The 24755-nt window shown below is 40.4% G+C and overlaps 1 protein-coding gene across 10 annotated transcripts in view; it reads left to right on the forward strand.

Moving 5' to 3' along the window:
* The window catches only part of nhsl2 (NHS-like 2), a 431863-nt gene that overhangs the window by 358125 nt on the left and 48983 nt on the right, over positions 1–24755 (forward strand). For all 10 annotated transcript variants that reach the window (XM_059977093.1, XM_059977083.1, XM_059977084.1 and 7 more), the window contains one exon: positions 15262–15414. In XM_059977093.1, coding sequence (XP_059833076.1) covers positions 15262–15414 — 153 coding nt within the window. The remainder of the gene's footprint in view (positions 1–15261; positions 15415–24755) is intronic.

Raw genomic sequence — 24755 nt, forward strand, 5'->3', positions numbered from 1 at the left:
CATGGAAATAGGCAGTGAGGGGATAGGATACTCATTGGGTTGTGTGTAGATAATGGGCTGATGGAAGTAAGTTGGGGTGGGAAAGAAACTTAGTGGTGGTGGTCTGGGGGTGGGGTGAAATATTTGGAAATTTGAGAAAGAGAAAGATGGAAAGAAAGGGAGGTGTATAGAGAACCAATATGGGATCAGAGGGAGAAAGAACTGATCACAAATGGCAGGGAATACCTGAAATTCATACTATAGGTTTGCAGACCATGAGGGCAGAATCTTAAGTTCTCTTTTCTGAATTTTAGGTGTTTGTCTTTGTTGATTTTCTGATCTTCTGATTCCTCCAGGTGCTCTAAAACTACCCCCCTTTCATTCTCTTTCCAACTGCCACCCCACCACCCCACCAGCCTACTGTATCCAGTTGCTTTCTCCTCTCTAACCTGGTTTCATCTGCCCATCACCCACACACTTAACACACTGGGACTCCACTCCCTTCTCCACTGTTTTTAACTATCCATCATCCCTCCTTTATCTGGTTCCATATCAGATTCCAGAAAATCTGTATCCCTTTGTTGGCTTTGTATCACCTTCCAGCCTCCAACTTTACCCCCCTACTTCCCCATTCTCTACTATCACATCCTCCTCACCTGGTTCCACCTATCACCTGCCAACTTATGCTTTGGCTTTCCCCTCTCCTCTTTGTACTGGCTATCTCTACTCTCTGAGTTCTCAGTCCTAATGCACTGGTGCAAATCAAACAGTCAAAGTTCAAAGTAAAATTATTATTAAAGTACATAACTATTACCATGTACACCCTGGGATTCAAATTCTTGCAGGCAATCACAGTAAATACAAGAAACACAATAGAATCAATGAAAGACCACTCTCAACAGGTCAGACAAAATCAACATGCAAAAAAAATATAACAAACTGCACAAATACCAAAAGAAAGAGAAAGAAGAAATAATATAGTAATAAAAATATAATAATTTTCTTTTAATTATTATTATTATTATTATTGTTATTATTATTATTACTACTATTATGTTTGTCCTGAGGCTCCTGTATCTTCCTATGGCAGCAGTTAGAAGAGAGCATGGTCTTGATGCTGGGTCATCCTTGATGATGGATACTGCTTTCCTGTAACAATGCTCCATGTAGATGTGCTCAATGATGGGGATATCTTTACCCGTAATGGACTGGGCCACATATTTTTTGTAGGCTTTTCCATATAAGAACTTTGGTGTTTCCATACCAGGCCATGATACAACCAATCAATACTCTACCACTACCACACATCAATAAAAGTTTATCAAAGTTTTAGTCGACGTGCTACATCTTGGTTAGTAGAGGTGATACCTTCCTTTCTTCATCATGACAGTGATGTGCTGGACCCAGAACAGGTCCTCTGAAATGACAACATTGAGGTATTTAAAGTTGCTGACCATCTCCACCTCTGATCCCCATTGAGGACTGACTCATAGATGTCCAGTTCCTTCCTCCTGATGTCAATAATCATCACCTTGGTCTTGCTGACATTGAGTAAGAGTTTGTTGTAGAGGCACCACTCAGCCAGATTTTCAATCTCCTTCCTATATGCTGATTCAGCACCACCCTTGATTCGGCCAAAGACAATGATATCATTGGCAAACTTAAATATGGAATTGAAACTGTGCTTAGCCTCACATTCATAAGAATAAAACCAGTAGCGCTGAGGGCTAAGCACCCAGCCTTGTGGTGCACTTGTGTTAAGGGAGATTGTGGAGACAATTTTGTTGCCAGTTCGAACTGACTGGGTCTGCAGGTGAAGAAATTGAGGATCCAATTGCATGAAGAGGCATTGAGGCCTAGCAATTGAAGCTTATTGATTAGCTTTAAGGGGATGATAGTATTGAATACCAAGCAGCAGTCAATGAAGAGTATCTTAACATATGTATCTTTGCTCTCCAGATGTTCCAGCATTAGGGTGAAGAGGTGATGAAATGGCATCTGTTGTTGACCTGTAGTGATGGTAGGCAAATTGGAGTGGATCCAAGTCACTCTTCAGGCAAGAGGTGATACTTATTTTATCACCAGCTACTCTTAATACTTCATCATATTGGACATAAGTGCTAGTGCACAATAGGTCCAGGTTCTTCTTAGGCACCAGTATAGTAACAGCCAACTTGAAGCAGATGGGTACTACAGACTGCTGAAGTGAGAAGTAAAAGGTATTGATGAACTCTCCAGCCAGTTGATCACTACAGGACTGAAAATGATGAGGCCCTTTTCCTTGGAGGTTGTGAGAGATTCTGACCAAGTTATTTAAAATTATGAAAGTTGTATCCAAAGTAGTTAAAGAGAAACCATATTTAATAAAGAAGAGGGTAGGAAATTGGAGAAATAGAATGAAGGTGGTGGGCAGAGGAAGCAAACGTGACATTGAATGCAAACAATAACTCTTGAAGATGCGGTGAAAGTACTAAGTAGGTTATACAGGCACAAAGTTTGGCTAAGTTTGGTATTTTGCAGCCTGAAGTTTTCTATCTGGATTCAGCATTGACATGACTGGTCAGGCGAAGAGGAGGAGCTCACACCAGTGTTACTGAGCTTCAGCCCTCCCTCAGAATGTACCTGAAGTACTGGAATTTTGTACCAAGTTTGGCCATCAATTGAGTCCCCTTCTTGAGGAGCCATTTCGATGAAAGGTACTTTGCTTTTGGGTGAAGAATGACAGAGGCCATATAAACAATGCAGAGACAAAGACAGTAATGGATTCTTCCTTGTCCATTTTGTCTTGTAGAAGTGATTACAATTATTTTGCTTTCAGCTATTGAGAGTGCTATAATTATACATGTAATCGAATTACCACCCAGACGTAATTGCCACTCTCTATTTATTTTGCTTCCTATATTCATTACCTTGTATCTTCCCACAGTGAACATCAGGGGTATTGTAGTGGCTCTATAGTTAAATTAAGATGCCTGGACGACCAATCCAGAGATACAAATACAAAACCCACTGTGAAATTTAAATTCAGTTAATTAATTGAAGAAAAGAACGAGTCATTGCAGATGGTGACCACAGAACTACCAGATCATTGGAAAGCCTTATCTGATTCATGAGGAATTGAAATTTGCCATCCCTAACCTGTGTAGCCTGGAGATCTCTGCACACTCATAAACGTGGCCTAGCAAATGCTGGCCAAATACTCCAACTCCGAAAATGAATGCAAAATCTCTTTTGATCTGTCAGAGAACTTGGTCAGTCAGGCAGCTACTGTAAAATCTGTTTTGCTTTCTCCTGGTTTCATCAACATGGAGTCAATATGATAAGTCTTGTGGGTACTTTAACCAATACTGCACATCACTTATCATTAATATGTAATAATGGAGTGGTCTTGAAATGGATGAACATATCTCAACATACATTAGTTTATTTTACATTTTGTTTAATGAGAACAAGAAGGAAAGGGTTACTCTTCACGTCTAGTGAAAGATTCCATGTCCATAGATTATACCAAAACCTCAAATGAGAAGAACTTTGGTAGGTAGTTATAATGGGAGGCAGGCCAAGCTTGGAGTTGTTCTTAATGCCCAGAGTAAATCTCACCCAATCATTCAACTGCCGACCACTTCTGGGCTTAAGAATTCATTATGTAATTTATGGACATAGACAGGTTTTCATACCTGATTCCTTGGAGAGCAGAGAACAAAGATACCTCTACACCTCAACAACTCACCTCATATATACACTTGGTACGCTTATGGTAACGTCTTTTATTTTTAATTGTTTATTTTTGCTAAATAATGTGATAGTTTTTTGCTGGTAGTGTCTTGCTTTTCAGATTTGCGAGACAATGGGTGAATCAGTCCACCTAAAAAGGGCATGAATTGCAAGGTTTTTGCCGTGATACTGTACATGCCACTCCTGCTTTGAAATGATAATTACTAGCGTCAGATTTTTTATACTCATTACTGGTCTCTGGGACAGGCTGTAAATCTGCTCATTCTGCCAGCTAGAGTTAGAAATGGTTATACGAATAGACAATTTGAATGCAAAAATTGCAAATGAAAACCACTTTCAACACAAAAACTCTTATTTCCAGTTAAATTGACACCCAGCAAGAAATCAGACTGGTCATTTTCAGACAATATCCATCTCAGTCTTCTGATGTTCCTTCAGTATGATTCTCAACTATGCTGATGTCACAAGAATTTGTAAAATTTGGGTCTCACTCTTCTCTTCCTTACCAATAAATCAGAACCAAACTATGCAAAGCTGCAACACACACAGAACACTGAAGGAACTCAGCAGGTCAGGCAGCATCTTCGGAAAGGAATACTGCTCCCTCTTTGTGATCTCTGCTGCCTTTGACTCTTTGATTTTGGCATCTCTCTCTTTCTTCTCAGTCCTGAAGAAAGGTCTCAGCTTGATACATTGGCTGTTTATTCTTTGCTATAGGTATTGCTTGACCTGCTGTTCCTCTAGCATTTTGCTTTGTGTTGCTTTGGATTTCCAGCATTTGCAGATTTTCCTGTGTATACAAAGCTACAATCCTTGTCTTTAAGCTTGTAAATCAAAGCATCAACATCACAGCATGTTGGCAAGGGGACATGCATTGTAGGTGTGAATCGGGACACAGGTACATGTGCCAGTATGACTTTAGTTACACTGCTACTGTCGAGTCGTGTAGTGCTTATTGTAATCTTTTCAGATTTATGCACAACACGGATAAACTGCCATCTGTGCCTGAATAATGAACCCATGTCTTGCACCGGTATGAGGAGACATCTCTGAAGGATAATTACTGGCAGGTTAGGGTGTGGTCACATGCACCAAAGACACATGTTGCACTTCCCTTCCAATTTCCCTCACCTCCACGGAGACCCTTCATGCTGGTGCACTGATCCTACTCTAGACCAGCTCCTTTAAAGATATAACCCACTTCTCATGATTGCTAGCAATGAAGGTATGCTGATGGCATAAAGAACCTGCAGCTTGCTATTTAATGCAGCAATGAGAATGAAAGCAATAGGTTAGAGTTTCTTTTTCAGTTTGATAAACCTTGGTAGCACTGTGCAAATGTGCCTGCAGTGCAGATGATGTAACTTCCCACCTGCCCTCTCTACACACATTCTCAGTACTTTTCAAAAAGGTTAATTCTATGCCTCCAATTGCAGATTTTCAGAGCCTCCTTTTCCTTCTCCAGCATTTTGAGTCTTTCTAAACCAGTAACATATTTTCCTTCTTTCCTGTCACTTGCCATTAATCGACAGTTTCCCTTTAACTTGTAGGTAAATTTATTTGAAATTAGTCCATTAGATTTGCTGGCTACACAATGTCAAAGATAGAAGGATGGCTTTGAATTGAAGCTATTTAACCATTTACTGAGTTGGCTAACTTAGTTTGATCAGTGCATTAAAAAACTTGGATCTTTAATATTTTGAACTCTTTCAATCAACAGCAATGGGGAACCTCCAACACATTATGCCTGAACTATATAATTGTCTGTTGTAATTCATGACAATTTTTATGTAATAATGTGGAACTGGTAACAAGGGAAAACCATCACTCATTATGTTAGTTAAAAATACGGTAGCAAGGTTGCAAAAGCAGTTTGGTCTTGAATTATTTTTAACAGGAACAGCCTGACGGGAATCTGAGGTAGCAAAACTTGCCCAAAGTTTAAGGGGTAAATAAATATGATTGTCTCTGGATATGAAAATCACCTTGGTCATTGTAAAACTGAACATCAGTCTGCAAAAGTCAGAATGTGATGAGTTACAAATTGTAAGATAGGGTATTGATCTTTAATACCAACAACCATTCATCTGATCTCTAGTTGTACCTTTTATGTCGGAGCATGATGCAATTTATCAGTGCATTATTGAATGAGGAAAGGATAATAAATCATATTGAATCATTACAACATCTTAGACATGCCAGAGAAGAGAGCTGTTCCTGCTCACAGAATCAGATCATCACTCCACATAGTTTGAATTTTACATTGCATTTTGGACTGGGATTTATTTCCATCGTCTAGCTTTTGCAGCATTTTTATTTTAGTGAGTTGTGTAATTCTTTCTAATTATAGAGGTGAAAGGGTTGAGGTTGTGTGATTTTAAGAGTGTTTATGGAAGCACATGAATCAAATACACACATTAGATCAGTTCAGATTAGATAAAGACCTTGGTGGGCATTAAGATTGGAATTTGTCTTGTATGGTTCATGGAACTGGAGTTGGAATCAGTTTATTATTGTAACATGGACTGAGATACAGTGAAAAGAGTACCTTCCATATTGCTTATACAGGTCAGATTATTGTATAATACATTGAGAAAATGCAAGGTAAAACAATAACAGAGCACAGAATAAAGTGTAACAGCTCCCAAGAAACTGCAGTGCAGGTAGACAATAAGGTCATAACAAGGTGAATTGTGAGGTCAAGAGTCAATGCTATCATACTAGGGAGCCAGTCAATAGTTTTATAACAGCAGAGTAGAAACTGTCCCTGAGCCTAGTGGTAGATGCTTCCAGGTATCTTCTGCCTGGTGGGAGAAAGGAGAAGAGTGAGTTACTCGAATTTCCAGTATCTGCAGATTGTCCCTTGTTTGTGGAGTGAATGTCTAGGCTGGGTATGATTATGCTGGCTACTTTGCTCAGGAAGTGAGAAGTATAGACAGAGTCCATGGAGGAGAGGCTAGTTTCTGTGATGTGCTGAGCTCTGTCTACCACTCTCTGCAGTTTTGTGGGTTCCTGGGCAAAGTGGTTTCCATACCAAGCTAAGATGTATCTGGATAGGATGCTTTCTGTGGTGCATCAGTAAATGCTGGTAAGAGTCAAAAAGGGCATGCCAAATAACTTTAACCTCCTCTGGAAATCAAGGCACTTGTGCACCTCCTTCACTGTGGTATCAATGTGGTTAGTCCAGGGGAGGCTATGGGTGGTGCTCACTTCCAGTAACTTGAAGCTCTCCACCCTCTGACCTCAGCACCGCTGATGAAAATAGGAGCATATGCACTGCACCCTTTCTGAAGTTAAGGGCTAGCTAGTTTGTTTTGTGGACATTGAGGGAAAGGTTGTTGTCATGACACCATTTAACCATGTTCTCTATTTCCTTTCTATAATCTGACTCATCTTTATTTGAGATCATTTGGTGATATCATCTGCATACGTTGATGGAGTTAGAGCAGAATCTAGCCACCCAGCCATGAGTATACAGTTAGTAGAGAGGGGACGGGGGGAGGTAAGAATGCAGCTTTGTGTAGCACCAGTGTTGAGAATAATCATGGTGGACAATTTGCTGCCTCTCTTTACTGATTGCAGTCTGTTGATCAGGAAGTCAAGAATCCTATTGTAGGAGGAGATGTCGACACCCAGGTCTCAGAGTATGGTGATGAAGTTGCTTGGAATTATCGTATCGAAGGCAGAACTGTAGTCAATAAACAATACCATAGTTCCAAGCAAACACACCATGAAATCAAGGATTAAAGCTTCTGGAGTCCATAAGTCAAGACAAAAATGGGAAAATGATTTGAATATTAAAATTGAAGAAACAAATTGGTCAAGACTATGTCTTGAGAGGATGACAAATACAATAAATGTTCGGTTAAGATTAGTGCAATATAATTTTCTATATCAATTATATATTATACCACAAAAAATAAATAAATAAAATCCAAATTTATCGGATCAGAGTTTCCGATGTACTGGTACTTTTTTACATTCGACATGGTCTTGCTCTAAAATTCAACCTTTTTGGACAAATTTAAGACTTTTACTGGAACAAATTACAGGAACACAATTTCCTCATAATCCAATATTACTTTTGCTAGGTGATATTGAAGGGATAAAACCGAAACTCAAACTAAATAAATATCAGAAAGAATTTATAAAAATTGCACTGGCAGTAGCCAAAAAAGCTATTGCAGTTACTTGGAAAATGGATACATATTTAAGTGTAGACTCTTGGAAGCAAGAAATCTATGGTTGTATTCCATTAGAAAAAATTACTTATAATTTAAGAGATAAATATGAAACATTTCTGAAAATTTGGAGCCCTTATTTACAAAAGACAGGATTAAATATATAGATGCTCTGAAGATGAAACGATTGGTTATTTGGGGAAAGAAATAAATATACATATTAAAGTTATTATGAATTCCATGGAGCATGTGGGGATCTTCCAACAACCAGGCATTCCTTCTTTTTTTTTCTTTCTTTCTCTTTTTTTTTCTATAGGGTAGTTAGGGGGGAGGGGTTAAGGGGAGGGGGGAAAGGTTATATACATTTTTTTTCATACTTTACTTTGTGACTACTTAAAAATGCAATAAAAAAAAGTTTTCAAAAAAAAAGGATTAAAGCTTCTGTTTCAAGCTGTCTTATATTTTAAAGGACAATGATATTGAAAGCTATCTCCTAAGTCTGGTTGGCTATCATTTGAACTAATCTCAAAATAAGGTTTTCTATCCTATGCTTAATTTCTCAAGCACTTTGGTGCTGTCTTGCTATGGGGGCTTAGAGAGTCATAACACTTATTTTGTTCTGGAAGGTTCTTGGTAATGTAAGTTAGATTTTGGAACCAAGTGATGCGATCTGCTGTGGCTATGTGCATATTGGCTATATGACTTGCTGGTGTTCAGAGCATGTAGTTGGTGACAATTTACTCCATTGCTGCAGCAGTAACAACCACGACTTGAAGTGAACTGAAAGATTATCCATGTCTTCTTTGTCCAGTTTATATATGATTAAAGGTTGTGGATAGTCTAACCTGGGTGCTGTTTCCATTGGGTCAGAGATGGGACCTTTGTTTCGAGGCATTTGCTTATGTATCAACAATTCCTCCATTGTTTCTCACAATTAAATGAGGAGCATCTTTGGTATTTCTGCCATGTTGGTTGGTCAGGCTAAAGTGCAACCTTGGCCTGCCTTCCATCCTGCATCAAAGTGGGTGTGATCTGCTTACATAGAAGTTTGAGCATTGTTTCTAATATCAGAGCAAAGATGCTTAGTAACACACAAAATGGTGGAGGAACTCAAGTCAGACAGCATCTATAGAAAAGAGTAAACTGTCACCTTTTTGGGCCAAGACCATTCATCAGGACTGGAAAGGTAGGGGCAAGGCGCCAGGATAAAAATGTAGGGGAAGGGAAAGCAAGACGAACTAGAAGGTGATAGGCAAGGCCAGGTAGATGGGAAAGGTAAAGGGCTGGAGAAGAATCTACGTGATAGGAGAGGAAAATGGACCAAGGGAAAAGGAGAGGAAGGAGGGGTACCAGGGAGAGGTGATAGGCAGGTGAGGAAAGGTTAAAGGTCAATGTGGGGAATAGAGCAAGATGGAAGGGGGAGGGGAAATTTTTTAACTAGGAGAAATTGATATTCATGCTATTAAGTTGGAGACTACCCAGATGGAATGTACGGTTTTGCTCCTCCACTCTGAGGGTGGATACGTCTTGGCACAAGAGGAGGCCATAGACCGACATGTCAGAATGGGAAAGAGAACTGGAATTAAAATTTTTGGTTACAGAGAATTTCCACTCTTGGAGGACAGAGCAAAGGAGCTCAACAAAGTGATCCCCCAATTTATGACTGTCTCAGCAATGGAGGCCGTATTAGGAGCACCGGACACAATCGATGACCCCTGCAGATTCATAGGTGAAGTGTTGCCTCACCTGGAAGGACTGTTTAGGATCCTGAATGGAGGTGAGGGAGGAGTTGAATGGGTAGGTGTAGCACTTAGGTTGTTTGCAGGGATAAGTGCTGGGAGGGATTAACAGACAAGATGATCATGGAAGGAGTGATCCCTATGGAGAGCTGCTGGAGGCTTGGAGTGGGGGAAGAGGTAAGATATGCTTGACAGTAGGATTCCTTTGGAGATGATGGAAGTTGCAGAGGCTCAAGGGGCAGTAAGTAAGAAGACGAACTCTATCACTGTTAAGGTGGCAGGAAGATGGAGTGAGCGCAGATGTTCAGGAAATGGAGGAGATGTTGGTGAGGGCGGCATCAATAGTGGAGGAAGGGAGATCCTGTTCTTTCAAGAAGGAGGACATCTCTGATGTCCTGTAAGGGAAAGCTGCATCCTGGGAACGGATGCAGTGGAGAAGAAGGAACTGAAGAAAGGGAATAGCATTTTGGCAGGAGACTCGTGGGAAGAGGTACAGTCAATATAATTGTTGAATTGGTAGGCTTATAAAAGATGTCAATTGTCTACAGAAAGATAAAGACAGGTTGAGAAAGGGGGTGGAGGTGGGAGGGGTCAGAATTGGACCAAGTGAATTTAAGGGTAGGGAGGAAGTTAGAGGCAAAGTTGATGAAGTTGCTGAGCTCAGCATGGGTGCATGAAGCAGCACTAATGCTGTTGTCAATGTAGTAGAGGGAAAATTGTGGAGAAGTACCATGGAAAGCTAGGAACATGGTCTGTTCTAGAAAGCAATCAAAGAAGCAGGCATAACCAGGGCCCATGTGCATGTACATGGCTACCCCTCAAGTCTGAAGAAAGTGGGAGGAGCCAAAGGAAAAGTTGATGAAAGGAAGGACCAGTTCTGCCAGATGGAGGAAGATGCCAGTTCTGATGCTCAGTGTTCATGACTCAAGACTTTTTCATTGTCATACTGCAGTATAGGAGAATGAAATGATTGTTATTCCAGATCAGGTGCAGCATAAGAAAATCACAATTAGCATGAAAAATGCTACATATAAAAAATCACAGTACACTGTAGATATAAATATAAAATACAATATGACAAGTAACTGTTATGTAGATAAGCAAGATTTTTGATCGTGCATTTCAGGTGATTCATGTAAACATTTGAGAAAATTTGTTGAAGTTTACATCATTTCCTTGATCTTCAAGAAACATTGAAGATTTGGAAATAATCTTGCTAATATTCTTGGTACATGTATCAATCACTTGAGACCAATTTTCATTTTCTGATGGATCGATTAATTGTTATGGTGAATCACTGTTGACAACGGTTTGGATGGATTGGGAAAATAAATTGTAGAAGCAAACCATTGCTATGAATCTTTAAGAACTTTGCTCAGTGAACTATTGGCTAACTCATTAACTTACGTAAATTTGACTGACAGAGTGATGGGAATGACATTGCGAGAGTTTTATGTGGCTAAGCCCAATCCATATAGATTTCCACCTTTAACTATGTAAACCAGTCTGACTGATCTCTGGAGTGAACTTAGAAACTGGTTGAACCCCGAATGGTGTTTGTTAGGATTAGACATTCCCTGCAACTTTAAAGGCCAACTATATTTCCATAGCATATCCAAGATGAAAAGAAGTTTGATTAAAACACCATCAACCTTCTTGGGGAATTAGGTGCCTTCTTTTATGGAAGTTGTGAGCAATAGGTTCTGTTTGCAGCATCTATGCTCAGACTTGAGATCTGCTTCATTGCCAGAGAGGGTCTCTTCTGTGATGGGGTTGGGTGGGATAAGGTGGTCACTTTGATGAGAGAGGTTGCTGCCAACACACATACTCCTTTGGGAGAAGAGGACACACTAACAGAAATAACAACATGCCTGCTGCTGCTTATGATGGACAACTGCAGACTCACCTGCTAATTAAAATTCATATAGCCAATCTATATTTACTTGCTTTATTTGACCTCATCTTGAATCATGCACTAAATTTCAGAAGACAGCTGAGGTTCAGCTGATCCTCTTGATGCAATCCCTTCATACTGGGTGATTTGGATGAGGGGTCAAGCACATTTATATTCTGTTGCCAAGACAACAGGAAGTGGGCTGTCACCTTATTCTCCCCATTAACTGAGCTGCAGTGGATAATAGAAAATTTAGTCAACAGACTGAAAAGGCTACATGTTGCATCCCTAGTTCAAGATAGACTTTGATCTTGCCTGGTTTCCATTCCTTTGGCAATCTTCTGCCTTGGATGACCAGGGTGAAAAACCTGGTGAGCTAATGTCATTTTCTCATCCTGAAGATATAGATTAAGTACCATCTGATCCAATGGTTTCTTGTTGTCTGTGATGGCGAGTACTTTGTGTGTTTCCCTCCACTACATCTTGGGAAGGAAGATATGATTGTAGAGGGCCATCGTACAGCCTGTGATAGGATTTTCCTCATCTCCATTCACTGCTTTTTGAATTTGGCAGATTAGAAGCCAAGATCCTGAAGCCAGTGCTGAACATGGACTTTGTACAGTTTCTTTCCATTAATATGGGTGAGTCAGAAGATGAGTTGAAAGGAGAAACTTTATATTAAAAGAGAATTTCAGACAGAAGGATGTTTAAAGGAAAGACCTGGGAGGACAAACTTTCAGAAGGAACGTGAGAGCAGAATGAGAAATGGAAGTATACCTTGCAAAATAATAGCAGACCCTAAGAAGGAGAAGTCTGAGAAAATGAATAGCATAATGCAACTCTATATCTGAGATCATTGAGAAGAAGGTGTCTGTCTGTTTAAAGACACGGAGAGACTTATAAACCTATAATATCATCTGTAACCTATTAGGTCTGAAAATAGGGTATACATCATAAACTGTGTATGTTGTGAGATGTTGATAAAGGATAGAGCTAGCTGTTTAAAAAACAAAAAAGCTGATGAATGGGAAACAGTACAGGAAACAAGGAACAGAAAAAAGGAAGACTGTTGAGAGTGAATGAATGTGACTAAACATGGTGACAGAGAAAATAGAATGCAGGAGTAAATTCATGCTAACTTTAAGGTTCTCGCTTTCAGCATCTTAAAACATTTATAAAATGCCTTGTCATTCTTTTCTGTGTAAACTCTACGCTGAACTTGATGGGTATAAGTAGGGAAAGCTCCTTTAGTCACTGTGAAGTAATAGCAGGTACTTTCAAAATCACAAGTAAATTTCTTTGTTAAGTTCACTATTCATTGGCATTGTAATCAAATTTGATCTTGAACTTCTAAAGCAGCCAAACAATACATTGATCAAATAGCAAAATTTTAATTAGCCTTGTAAAGGATGAGAAAAAGTGAAGAAGTCTGATGAAGAATTGTTTAATTCAGTGCCCTGTCAGCTAAAGGCACACCCTCAAATGGTGGAGACACTGAAAAAAAGGCTAAAATTAAGAAGCACGCAACTCTCAGCAATTTACAAAGTCAGGAAAGATTTAGAATAGGAACTTGAAAGTGATAAAGATAAAAGTACTATAGATCAACAAATTCGGAGGTAGTGAGCAAATGGGCTTCTAAAAAATAATGTGGATAGTTACAAGTGAGTAGTTGGATTAGTAAGTCTTATAGACAACATGCCCCCTGTGGTGAACTACATATACCTGTCTGGACACGCCCCCCTGCTGACTGCTCCTGTGGCTCCTCCCACAGACCCCGGTATAAAGGTGATTGGGGCCTGAGCCCGGCCCTCAGTCTCCAGGATGTAGTATGGTGGTCAATTGCTGCTTGTTCTTTCTTCCAGTCAATAAAAGCCGATATCTCGCCTCACGTCTCAGAGAGTTATTGATGGTGCATCACCCCCTAGAGAACTGTAATCACCAATCTTCAAAATACCTCTGGATTCCCAGAGCTTATTATGAATGACACGACTACCCAAGTATGATCCTTCTGTGCTTTCTCCATAACATGATAAGTTCCAATACAGCTGAAACAATGACTGTTGAGAAAATGTAAAGGAGAACCTCTGCAGAGGATAGGAAGTGAGAGGGAAGAGAACAGAAAAAAGAACATAATGAAGAGTTCTTAACAATAAAATCTATAAGCAATATCTCAGAGATAAGGTATGCAAAGGCAACTTCTGATTAAATGGGCACTGGGGCTATCAAAATGGCATTAGAATTAACACCAGGATTCTTTCACAGTAGATAGATGTGAGGAAGGATGCAGAGGAAATTGAATTCCAGACGGAATCAGCAATGGAATGAATTGTTGGCAAGTGTAAATATGGTGGCTCAGGGATATGTAAGAGTTGGAGCTCAGGTGTATCTAAGAGTTGGGGCTCAGGTGTATTTAAGAGTTGGATCCCACCAGAAAATAACAGGCTGGTTTAGTAGAGGTTCTGAATCCATAGGAAGCTGTGGTGATATGGGTTAAGGCTTCAGGTGAACGTATTACTCCATAAGAGCCCTTCAGCAGAGAGGGCCTGAGATTCATGCCTGTTGTGTGCACTCTCAGTACTGTCCTAAACAGTCAGCTTCAGTGCTAGAGTAAGGGTTGAAGTTTCATTTCAGGTGTGAGATGCTATCAATAGAGCCAATTGGCTTTGCACAATATGTATGCATTTTGACGTTCCCAGCTGAGAGTCAGAAGGACTCGAAACAAATTCCCTTGACTTTCTGATTGAGGTGCCTGTGATTTTCTGGTCTCAATGCTAGTAATTATAATCGTGCCTGGCAAACACGTTCAGAAAATAGGAATTACAAATCAGGATTTAGGAAATGCAGCCTGAAATGGCAAAAAAAAACTTCATGAGGAAAATACATGAATAATTAGTAAAGGCCTCACATGAATATGATTCCTGTGGCCTGCATCCTGTGTTTACCCTCTTCAAAAAATTCCAGAAGACTTTCTCATCAAACACTTGCTTCTCCACAAATACATATGTATTTGTTACATTGTTGTATTTGTTACATTGTTGTATTTGTTACATTGTTGTATTGTTACATTGTTGTATTGTTACATTGTTGTATTTGATGTATGTGTTAAGTTTAGCTTCAGAGTAAATAATTCCAGATTGTACACCACTAGTGTTAATGATGGGGAAAAAATCTTGCTTAATAAACTTTAATAAACTCTTTGATTAATAGAAATAGTTTCAAATATTCAATAAAATCGCCTTAGACTACATTGCAACATTGTGACAGATTTTTTAGTAGTTTTTTGACAGTCTGAGTGACTGTACACATAGGTTTCTCCAATTCTCTACAGGGATCTGTGTCTATAGGCCTTCTGAAGAGGTAGGTAGCTATTTTATTGCTTTAGTGACCTTGCTTGCCTGCTGCTGGCAGTGTCCTGTTACTTGAGTAGCATTTGCCTATTTGTACAGAGTGACCTGCTTTGGAAGCCCAGCTTGTTAATTGTCCTTTTGATTTATACACTGGACCAATAGCTACTCACGTTACTGTCTACATCAGGGATCAAAGATGTTTCAATTTAGAAGCCCAATCAAAGTTGACATACTAATTGAAGCTTTGCAGTGAATTTCTGTGTCACACTACAGAGCCTGAATTTGAATTTCTGCTGCATTCCTTAAATACTCCATCACTGCCTGCCTTTCATTATAATTCTTTGTTTCATATTCATGCACAATTACTCATTTATTTTTAACTTCAGGTGGATCAAACTTGGATCAGGAGAGTAAGAGGACTGCCCATTTCAAGTCGTCATGGCAACAGAATATAAATGTGTTCAACTCCTCAACCAGACCACCCTGTGTAGAGGAATTGCATCAAGAGGCCCAGCTGAACCTTCAGTCTTTGCTCCAAGGTACAAGCAGACTTCCGAAATTTAACATTTTATGATTTGTGTTTCATAAGGTCAGATAAAATGTGGTAAATATAAATTGATTTTGTGAATTTTAATTGACAGAAGTGAGTGTGTCGTTCTCTATCATTAGCTACAGCAACCATTTCTTTATCATTTTTGTTACTGTCTTCCTCTCCTAAAGGTGATTGTGTGTTGGAAGCAAACTCCCTCACCTCATCCAAGTGGCCACTCTTAACTTCTAAGATTAAGCAGTGAGTTGGATAGTGAGAAGCATTATAGCCAGGTCTGGTCACACAACAACCAGGCATTTTCTGGATTTTTTTTTTAAATAACTAAGGCAACTTAACTGGATCAGATCATCTACAGACTGTTGGAGGCTGGAAATCAAATCTGGGCCTTCATTTTTGGATAACTGCATACTAAACTCCACACTGTCTTTACTTGCGACATTGCTAAGAATTCAAATGATGTTTACGTAGGCTTTACAAAAATGTTTATTCATTCTGTACAGTTGTTTGCATTTGAGGATTGTTTACCCTTCCAAAGTAAATACATCTTTGACCTAAACCCATCATAACATTGTGTTCATCCAAAATTCTGCCACCCATATCCTAACTAAAGTCAACACGTGTTCATCTACCCCATTTGAGCTTGTTGCTTACATTGGCTAACAATGTTGCAAACTATCAATTTAAATTCTACTCTTCAATCCCTCCATGGCCTCAATTGTCCTTATCCTTGTAAGAGACATAGATAAAGAAGATAACCAGCATCTTTTTTCCCAGCATCAAAATATCCAATACTGGAGGGCTCTCATTTCTGGTGAGAGGGGGAAACTTCAAAGGAAATGTTCAGGCAGGTTTGTTTTTATACAGAGTGTTAGGTGCCTGGAGCCATCCAAGATCCTTCTAATTCTCCGATTTCGACCTTTTACACCTCTTTGAAATACATCCTCCAGTGGTAGCTGTGCCTTTAGCTATTGATGCTTTTAAGTTCTGAGATTCCTTCCAAGACTTTCTGCCTCCATCCATCTCTGCCAATCTTTAAGTCACTTCTTAAAGCCTACTCCTTCCACCAAGCTCTTGGTTGCTTGTAGTAATGGGTTAGGAACGGTTCCTCAGTACATGCACCAAATATGAGGTGTAGAAGAATAGAATAGTCATAAGATTGCACCTTTCTTAATTCAGCATTTAAATTTCAGAAACAAGCTACAACGTACCTATCGTACCACATCATTCATTTAGGCCTTGCGAACAAAGATGAATTTCCATCCTAATTACCTGCCGTGCGGCTTGCTGGCAAACCTTGCCAGGTAAAAATGCTTTGTAACATTTTTACTGTGTCAAAGGCTAAATAGGAATTGAACTTTTTTTTTTCAAATTGTGACTACTTCCCCTGGTTGCGAAGCACTGGTCCCAGTTAAGTGGAATGAACACATGAGCTCATGGGACTGGCAGAGTATCAACATCCTGACTTACCATGAACAATTTTTCGGGTCCATGTCTGACTTGAGAATACTGGGGAAAAAAAATGAAGGTCAGTGGCAAAACTATTCTTGCCTAGAAAATCGGTCAACCAAACAACTGTGTCAGGTAGCTATTGCATCAGGATACAAACAACTGTTTCAGATGAGGCCCCCTCTGCTGTATAACTTCATTTGGTTCCTTGGACGTATGGTTTTCTACCATGGAAAATATGCCACACAGGACTGAAACTGGTTCTCACAGTTCAGGCGAAGAAAGGGTAGATGATCCTAGGACAAAGGTTGGGCCATTGAAGGAGGTAAGTGGTTAGGGATTAAAAGAATCTTCTTCAATGATCAAGATTATGTATCACAGGGGACACGTTACAGATGGTTAAAGAGGATGAGTGGCAAGTGGCCAGAATCAGAATTAGAATCAAATTTATTATTATTGATACGTGCCATGAAATTTGTTGTTTTGCAACAGCAGTACAGCACAAAATGTAAAAATTACTATAAGTTACAAAAATTAATAAATAATGCAAAAGGCAAATTACAGGGAAGTGTTCATGGGCTGAGGGAACAATCAACAATATGATGGTGTATGTAAAGTAGCTGTTCCCCAAACATTGAGTGTGGATCTTGAGGCTTCTATACTTCCTTAGTGATCGTAGTAATGTGAAGAGGGCATATCCAAGACAGTGAGGGTCTTTAATGATGGATGCTGCCTTCTTTAGGCACTGTGTCTTCTTGATGATGGGGAGAATTGTGCGAGAGGGGTGGTGTGCAGATCAAGGCTTTCTCTTGAGAATTTGGGTGTACAGGGCTGAGTTAGGTGAAATTTAGAGCAGGTGTTAAAGATGAGGTACAAAGCTAAAGGGAAAGTACAAATAAAATCTGGTTATTGAGAAGAAGGGGGAAGTGAGGTGAGGAGTAGTAACACATTAGTTACCAGGCATTTTCACTGCGTGTTTTGACATAAATTACGTGACAGAGTCCAAATGTTCACCAAGCAGATATCCAGATAGAGCTGCTCAACACTGAGTTACAAATTACTTTAAACAATGTTATTGTTAGCACACTTTAAACAGAGGCCTTAATCCATTGCAAATAAACACATTAAAATCTCTGTTAAAGTTGCAGGGAGTGGAATCTGACAGGCATGCTAAGCATTCAAGGAAATTTTTCATGAAACCCGATTTCTACACTCATAGATGTAACTGGTGTATCAATCTAATTAAAAGCCACTAGATTAGAATTATAGTTGTCAGCAAGTTCAGCTATGGTAAATCTTGTGTTCTGAGGTCTGTGCTCCTCTAAGTCAGAAAAATGGATAAACATGAGCTGCACACACAAAGTGCCGGAGCAACTCAGCAAGCAGGGCAGCCTGGAAGTGAAATGAGAGTAAGTGATCCCAAACTATTGAAGAGGGTAGGTCTAAGGGAGAAGGGTGTTTCATTAGGAGCAGGTGCAGGATAGTTTTAGGGCATAAATACCCAAGCATGGGATCTGGATATTAGTAATGGCACAAAAGTGGTCAAGAACAGAGTCAGATGATCCTCGGACTTTTGGTAGGTGTGAGGTTAGGGCTGTCTGGATGTTACAAAGGTTGGATGCAGCATGTGAATGGATTTAAACATTTAATGGAATTTTAAGATTAAAAAATTTGGAATAGGAATTAATATAAGGTTACAAGGTCTGGAGGGTTGACACAGATCTTGTATGGAGGGACTTTATACATTTTAGAGTTTGCTGGATTGGAGCCTAGCTGGAGAGAAAACTAGGAAAAGCAATTGTAGATAAGAAAAAGAAGTTGAAACATTCAGAAATTAATGGCTGACATAAATGCAGAGCTGAGTGATGGAGAGAAATTGCATTCAGAAGCTCAGTTTAGTTTGATATTGATTGGATTCCAAGGGTACAAACATTGTGGTTTTAGCTGAAAGTGGGAGAAGAGAGGAGGCAGTTATAAGAATCTGAGCAGGAGTGTAGCAACTCAAAAATGACTAGAAAACAGAAACAGGCAGGACCTTTGCAAAGTTGAGTTCATGGAATACTTGGGATCCACGCAGTGTAAATGTGTGTATATGTGTGCTTTCCTATAACTCTTGAAAGCAGTTTCCACCAAGGTTAAGCAATAGGATGGACAATGGAATTGGGGGAGAAAAGTTCGTTCTGAAATTTTGTTAAATTTTACTATATGAATATCTCATTCATAATGCTTCATTTGCAGTTTTTGGATATATTCTTCAGGAAACTTTGGTTCGATGTGAATATGCCAACACTGGGGTGACATAGAACCACAATATTACAGACATTTGGTTGAGAGAAGGCCAGAACTGGCAGCTCAATGTTTCAGTATTTAGATATTTTAGACACAATAGATCGGGAGATAAAGGGGAAGATATACAGAAGCAGGTTATGGAAAGATTCAGTTTCAGATTTAGATTCAGTTTATTGTCATTTAGAAAACAAATGCAAGGCAGTTAAAAAATGAAACAACATTCCCCCAGAATGATATCACAAAAGCATACGACAAAACAGACTACACCAGAAAATCCATGTAACATTTGGCAATCCCCAATCCAGAGTCCGGAGAGGCTGCTGCGTACTAATATTGCGCTACCGTTTAGCGCGTTCCCCGGAAAGGAGCTCCGAATCCATCAGATAAAACAAGACCAAAAACTAAAGCTTCACAAATAACAGATAATTAGTTCCGGAGTGGCCGCTGCAAGCTGTGTTACGCCGCCAATTTGAATGATCAGTTAGATGTACTTGCAGTGGGCGAACTTAATTTTGCTAATATTGACTGGGACTCCCGGAGTGCCAGAGGTTTAAATGGGGTAAAAATTGTTTAGGTGCATCCAGGTGGGTTCCTTTACACAGCATATAGACAATCCAGCTAGGAAAGGGGACATTTTAGAAGTCATTTTGGAAGCTTGGCCAGGTGATCAGAGTTACAGTGGAAGACCATTTGGGAACAGTGATCTGAACTCCGCAAGTTCACAGGTAGTTATGGATAAGAATAAGATTGGACCTCGGGGGATAGTGATAAATTGGGGAAAAGTTTACTATAGCACTGTTAGGCAGCTGTTATTGGGTGAATCCATATCTGACATATGGGGGTTACTTTAAGGTTAACTGGTTAGAATTTCTATATACCATATACTTGTGAGAAAAAAAAGACATGAATGGCAAGGCTCAGGAATCTTAGATGATAAATGCTGTAAATTTAGTCAGAAAGCAAAAGGAAGCATATACAAGGCTTAGGAAAGTGAAATGGGACTGAGCCCTAGTGGAACATAAGTGAAGCAGAAGAGAACCTAAACAGGCATTCAGGAGGGCCAATGGGGCAATGAAATGTCTTTGGCAAGTAGGACTAAAGAAGATCATAAGGCATTTTGTGTATATATTAAAAGCAAGAGGGTACTGAGGGACCACTCAAGGTAAAGGAAAGAGTTTATGCCTGGCATCCAGAGGAAGAAATGGGCAAGGTACTAAACAATTAGTTTGCATTGGTACTCACAGAGGGGGAGAACCTGGACAATACTGAGATTAAAGGGTGGGGTGGTAAACTGATATTCTAGGGTATCCTTGTATCAAGGAGGAGGTGGTACTGGGTCTCTCAAAGAGCAATAAGATGGTATAACCCCGGAACCTGATGGGAACTATCCCAGGTTCTTGAGAAAGGCAAGAGAGGAGATTGCTGATGTTTTCACAGAGATTCTTTTATACTCTTTAGCCATTGGTGAGGACACATAGGGCTAGTAAAGAGCTAATGAAGTTCCTCTGATTTGTTCCAAAGCTGAGTTTTTCAAGGAAGTGATGAAGGTGGTAGAGCTGTGGGTGTTGTCTATATGGACTTCTGTAAGGCATTCGACACAGTCATCATGGCAGCTCATCCAGAAAATTTCCATGCATGGGATCCATGGCAGTTTGGATTTCAGAATAGACTTGCCTATAGAAAACAGAGGACAGTAGTTAATAAATCTTATTAAAACAGAGGATAGTAATCAATGGACCTTATTCTGACTGGAGGTCCATGACTTGTGGTGTTCTGTAGAGATCTGTGCTGGGACCTCTGCTGTTTGTGTTACAGTTGGATATATGTAGATCAGTTGCAGATATGGGCAGAGAAATGGCAGATGGAGTTTAACCCAGTCAAGTGTGAGGTGTTGCATTAGGGAAATTAAATATTATGTGAAAGAGTATAGTTAATGGAAGGTCTCTTTACGTTGTTGCTAGACAGGGATCTTGGGTTCCAAGTCCATTTCTTCCTGAAAGTTGCTACACAAGTTGATAGGGTAATAAAGAAAGTGCATGACATGCTTTCCCTTATCTGCCGGGAATTAAGTTCAAGAGTCAGGAAGTTATGTTGCAGCTTTATAAAACTCTGGTTAGGCTGCATGTGGGGAACTGCATTCATATTTGTTTGCTACATTATAGGAAGAATGTAAAGGGTTTGGAAAGGGTGCAAATGAGGTTTACCAGGATTCCTCCTGGAATAGAGGCCTTATGCTATGAGAAGAGGTGGGCAGGCTTCAGTTCCTTTTTCTGAAATGCTAGGGGCTAAAGAGCGACCTGATAGAAGTTTAAAGGATGTTGAGAGTCAAGGCATAGATAGAGATCTGGTATCTTTTATTCCTTGGGTCAAAATGTCTAATACTAGAAGACTTGCATTTAAGGTGAGAAAGGGAAAGTTCAAAGGAAATGTGTAGACATTGTTTTACACAGAGTGGGTGAATGCCTGGAATGAGATGCCTGGGGTAGTACTGGAGGCAAATATAACAGAGGTTATTAGATGTGCACATGAATATTACAGGAAATAGAGGAATATAGAGTTTGTGCAGGCAGGATTAATTTAATTAGGTGTTATTAGTGTGACACAACATGAGATTCAGTCGCTTGGCATTCAAGTTGAGGTGGTAAATTGGCTTTGTGGGGGAAGCGAGAGAGTGGTAGTAGATGGCTGCCTCTCCGATTGGAGATCTGTAACAGCTGTAGGCATCACACTAGGTCCATTGTTGTTTGTCATCTATATCAATGATCTGGATGATAATGTGGTTAACTGGATCAACAAATTTGCAGATGACACCAAGATTGGGGGTGTAGTGGAGAGCGAGGTAAGCTCTCATTGCTTGCAGAGGGATCTGCATCAGCTGGAATAATGGGCTGCAAAATAGGAATTAAAATTTAATGCAGACAAGTGCAAGATATTGCACTTTGGTAGGACTGGCCAGGGTGGGGCACTGAGGAGTGTGGTAGAACAGAGGCACCTGGGAATACAGGTCCATAAGTCATTGAAAATGGCATCACAGGTAGATAGGGTTGCAAAGAAAGCTTTTGACACATTGGCCTTCATAAATCAAAGTACTGAGTACTGGAGATGGGATGTTATCTTGAAGTTGTATAAGACATTGGTGAGGCCTAATTTGGAGTATTATGTGCAATTTTGGGCACCTACCTACAGGAAAGATGTAAATAAGGTTGAAAGTGAACAGAAAAAATTCAGAAAAATGTTGCTGAGACAGAAGGACCTGATTTATAAGGAAAGTTTGAATAGTTTTGGAGTTTATTCCTTGAAACGTAGAAGATTGAGAGGAGATTTGATATACAAAATTATGAAGGGTATAGATAGGATAAATGCAAGCAGGCTTTTTCCACTGAGGTTGTGTAGGACTACAACCAGAGGTCATGGGTTAAAGGTGAAAAGTTTACAGCAAACATGAGGGGAAACTTCAGTCAGAGGACGGTGAGAGTGTGGAATGAGCTGCCAGCCGAATTGTATCTGCGAGCTTGATTTCAAAGCTTAAGCAAAGTTTGGATAGGTACATGGATAGTAGGGGTATAGAGCGATCTGGCCCAGTGTAGATTGATGGGAGAAAGCAGTTTAAATGGTTTCAGCATGGACTAGATGGGCTGAAGGGCCTGTCTCTGTGCATTACTATTCTATGTTCTATGATGTTTGCAGTTCAAAATCACAGAGGCAGAAAAAAGGTTTGAAACAGGTGGGAATAAGGAAGCTTCATCTGAAAGCTAACCCCAGAATTTCAGATAATATCAAAAAGACCTGTGCAAATAAGGATAAATCCCTGAGGCATTCCATAGTTAACAATAATGGATAAGAAGAGAAATTGTTTGCTGCGTGTAACCCCCTGGGTCGCGCTCAGCTCATTCCCGTCTAGGGGGAGCAGCCTTCGGCCCCGCCAAACTGGGTAATCAGCTGGTGTGGATGCCGTGTGATGTCCCTGCCTCACCCAAAAACAGACAGTACACCATATGCGATTAACTGAGTACAATTTATAAAGGTTACTATAACTAAGTGATTAATAACGATACAGTATATATGAAGGAAAAAAATAAAGAACAGGCACCAAACTTATCAAAGTCCAAACCACTTCATGCACAACCATTGGAGCTCAATTACTGAAGTCTTCTGGCCTCCATTCGATCCCCTCCGAACTCCTCGACTCGTAGCTTAGGACCATCCGAAGTGGTCAACCAAGCACATCTTGCTTCATGCCCCCCTCCTCGGAGTATCTCCCGGCCTCAGACTCCTGCTTGGGGTCTGTTCCTCGCCCAGTTTACAGCATTGCGTCCTCTCTCTCTCACCCCCTCACACCGATCTCCCCAAAAGCCCGCCAACAATAGCCTACAGACTCAGAAGAAAGAACAACATTAATCCCAACTGGTTTACAAAGGAATACAATTCCCGTTATCAGTACATTTTAACCCAAACAAGCGTCCAGCACTCTCTCGCAACAAAGAAGCATTCCTACCTTTAACAAAACAAAGAAGCCATTTTGATTACATACACGGTAACAAAGAAAAAAGAAGAAACCCCCTTTACACTCTGCCCCCACCAAATAAAAGTCATGTCCTCATGACTATTAAATAACTTACCACCTTTCCTGCCAACACACCATAACCCAAGCACAAGCAGTGACATCTCCTTCCCACACATAAACCTCACGCCCTGTTCCTCAGGCGCTACATAGGCCAACTATCTGGGAGTTCCCTAATGCTTCTGAGACCTCCGTACCCCCTCAGCTAAACCCTTCAGGCTAGGACACAATTGGGGATACCTTGGGCCCACTACCAACTCTTCTCTCAACCTCTCACTCATGCCCCACACTGCACACAGCTAACCCTCCCCACTACACCTGACTCAGTGGGGGAAAGGCCAAAGGTCTCTTCCTCAATCAAGGGAAAGTCAGCAAAAGGCAGCATGTACCACGCATCCAGCACATTATCCATCAAATCTGTATTCTTCCTCATTTCTGCGATCGGTAGCTGCTGTTTGATCTTCTCCAAACGGAAACACGTGACCTGCACTGCTCCTGCAGTCTCTTCAGCCTCCTGTTCAGTATTCACTGCACTTCTCTCCAGCTTTTTCTTCCTCATGACTTCTTCCAGATCAACTTTCTCCAGTCTCTCCATCTTCATTTCAAACTTGATTCTGTAGAGACAGTCACTCATGAACTGCGACCTTCGCCAGCCCTGGCACATGTCCAGAAAACACTTTAACTCGGTAGTTCTCAGCCGCTCCTGCAACGACCTCACTTCATATTCTCCTGAGGCAAATCCAGATACCAAGAGATCATCAACATACACCAAAACTCCAAACGCCTCCACATCCCCCATGGTCTTCCACATGCCCCGCAGGAAGGTTGCAAGGGCTCCAGATATGCCCTGTGGCATCTTTTCAGACCCGAAGACTCCTAGGGAATTTATAACGGTCGTCTTCTCCTTGTCGGCCCCACTCATCGGGATCTGGCAACATCCGCTCCTCAGATCCAGCACCTTAAACCACTTCGCACCGCTCAGATAGGCCATCGCCTCTTCGGCCCTCAGGGCCATATTCTGGTCACTGATAGTG

The sequence above is a fragment of the Hypanus sabinus genome, chromosome 8 (assembly GCF_030144855.1).
Source record: "Hypanus sabinus isolate sHypSab1 chromosome 8, sHypSab1.hap1, whole genome shotgun sequence".
NCBI lineage: Eukaryota > Metazoa > Chordata > Chondrichthyes > Myliobatiformes > Dasyatidae > Hypanus > Hypanus sabinus.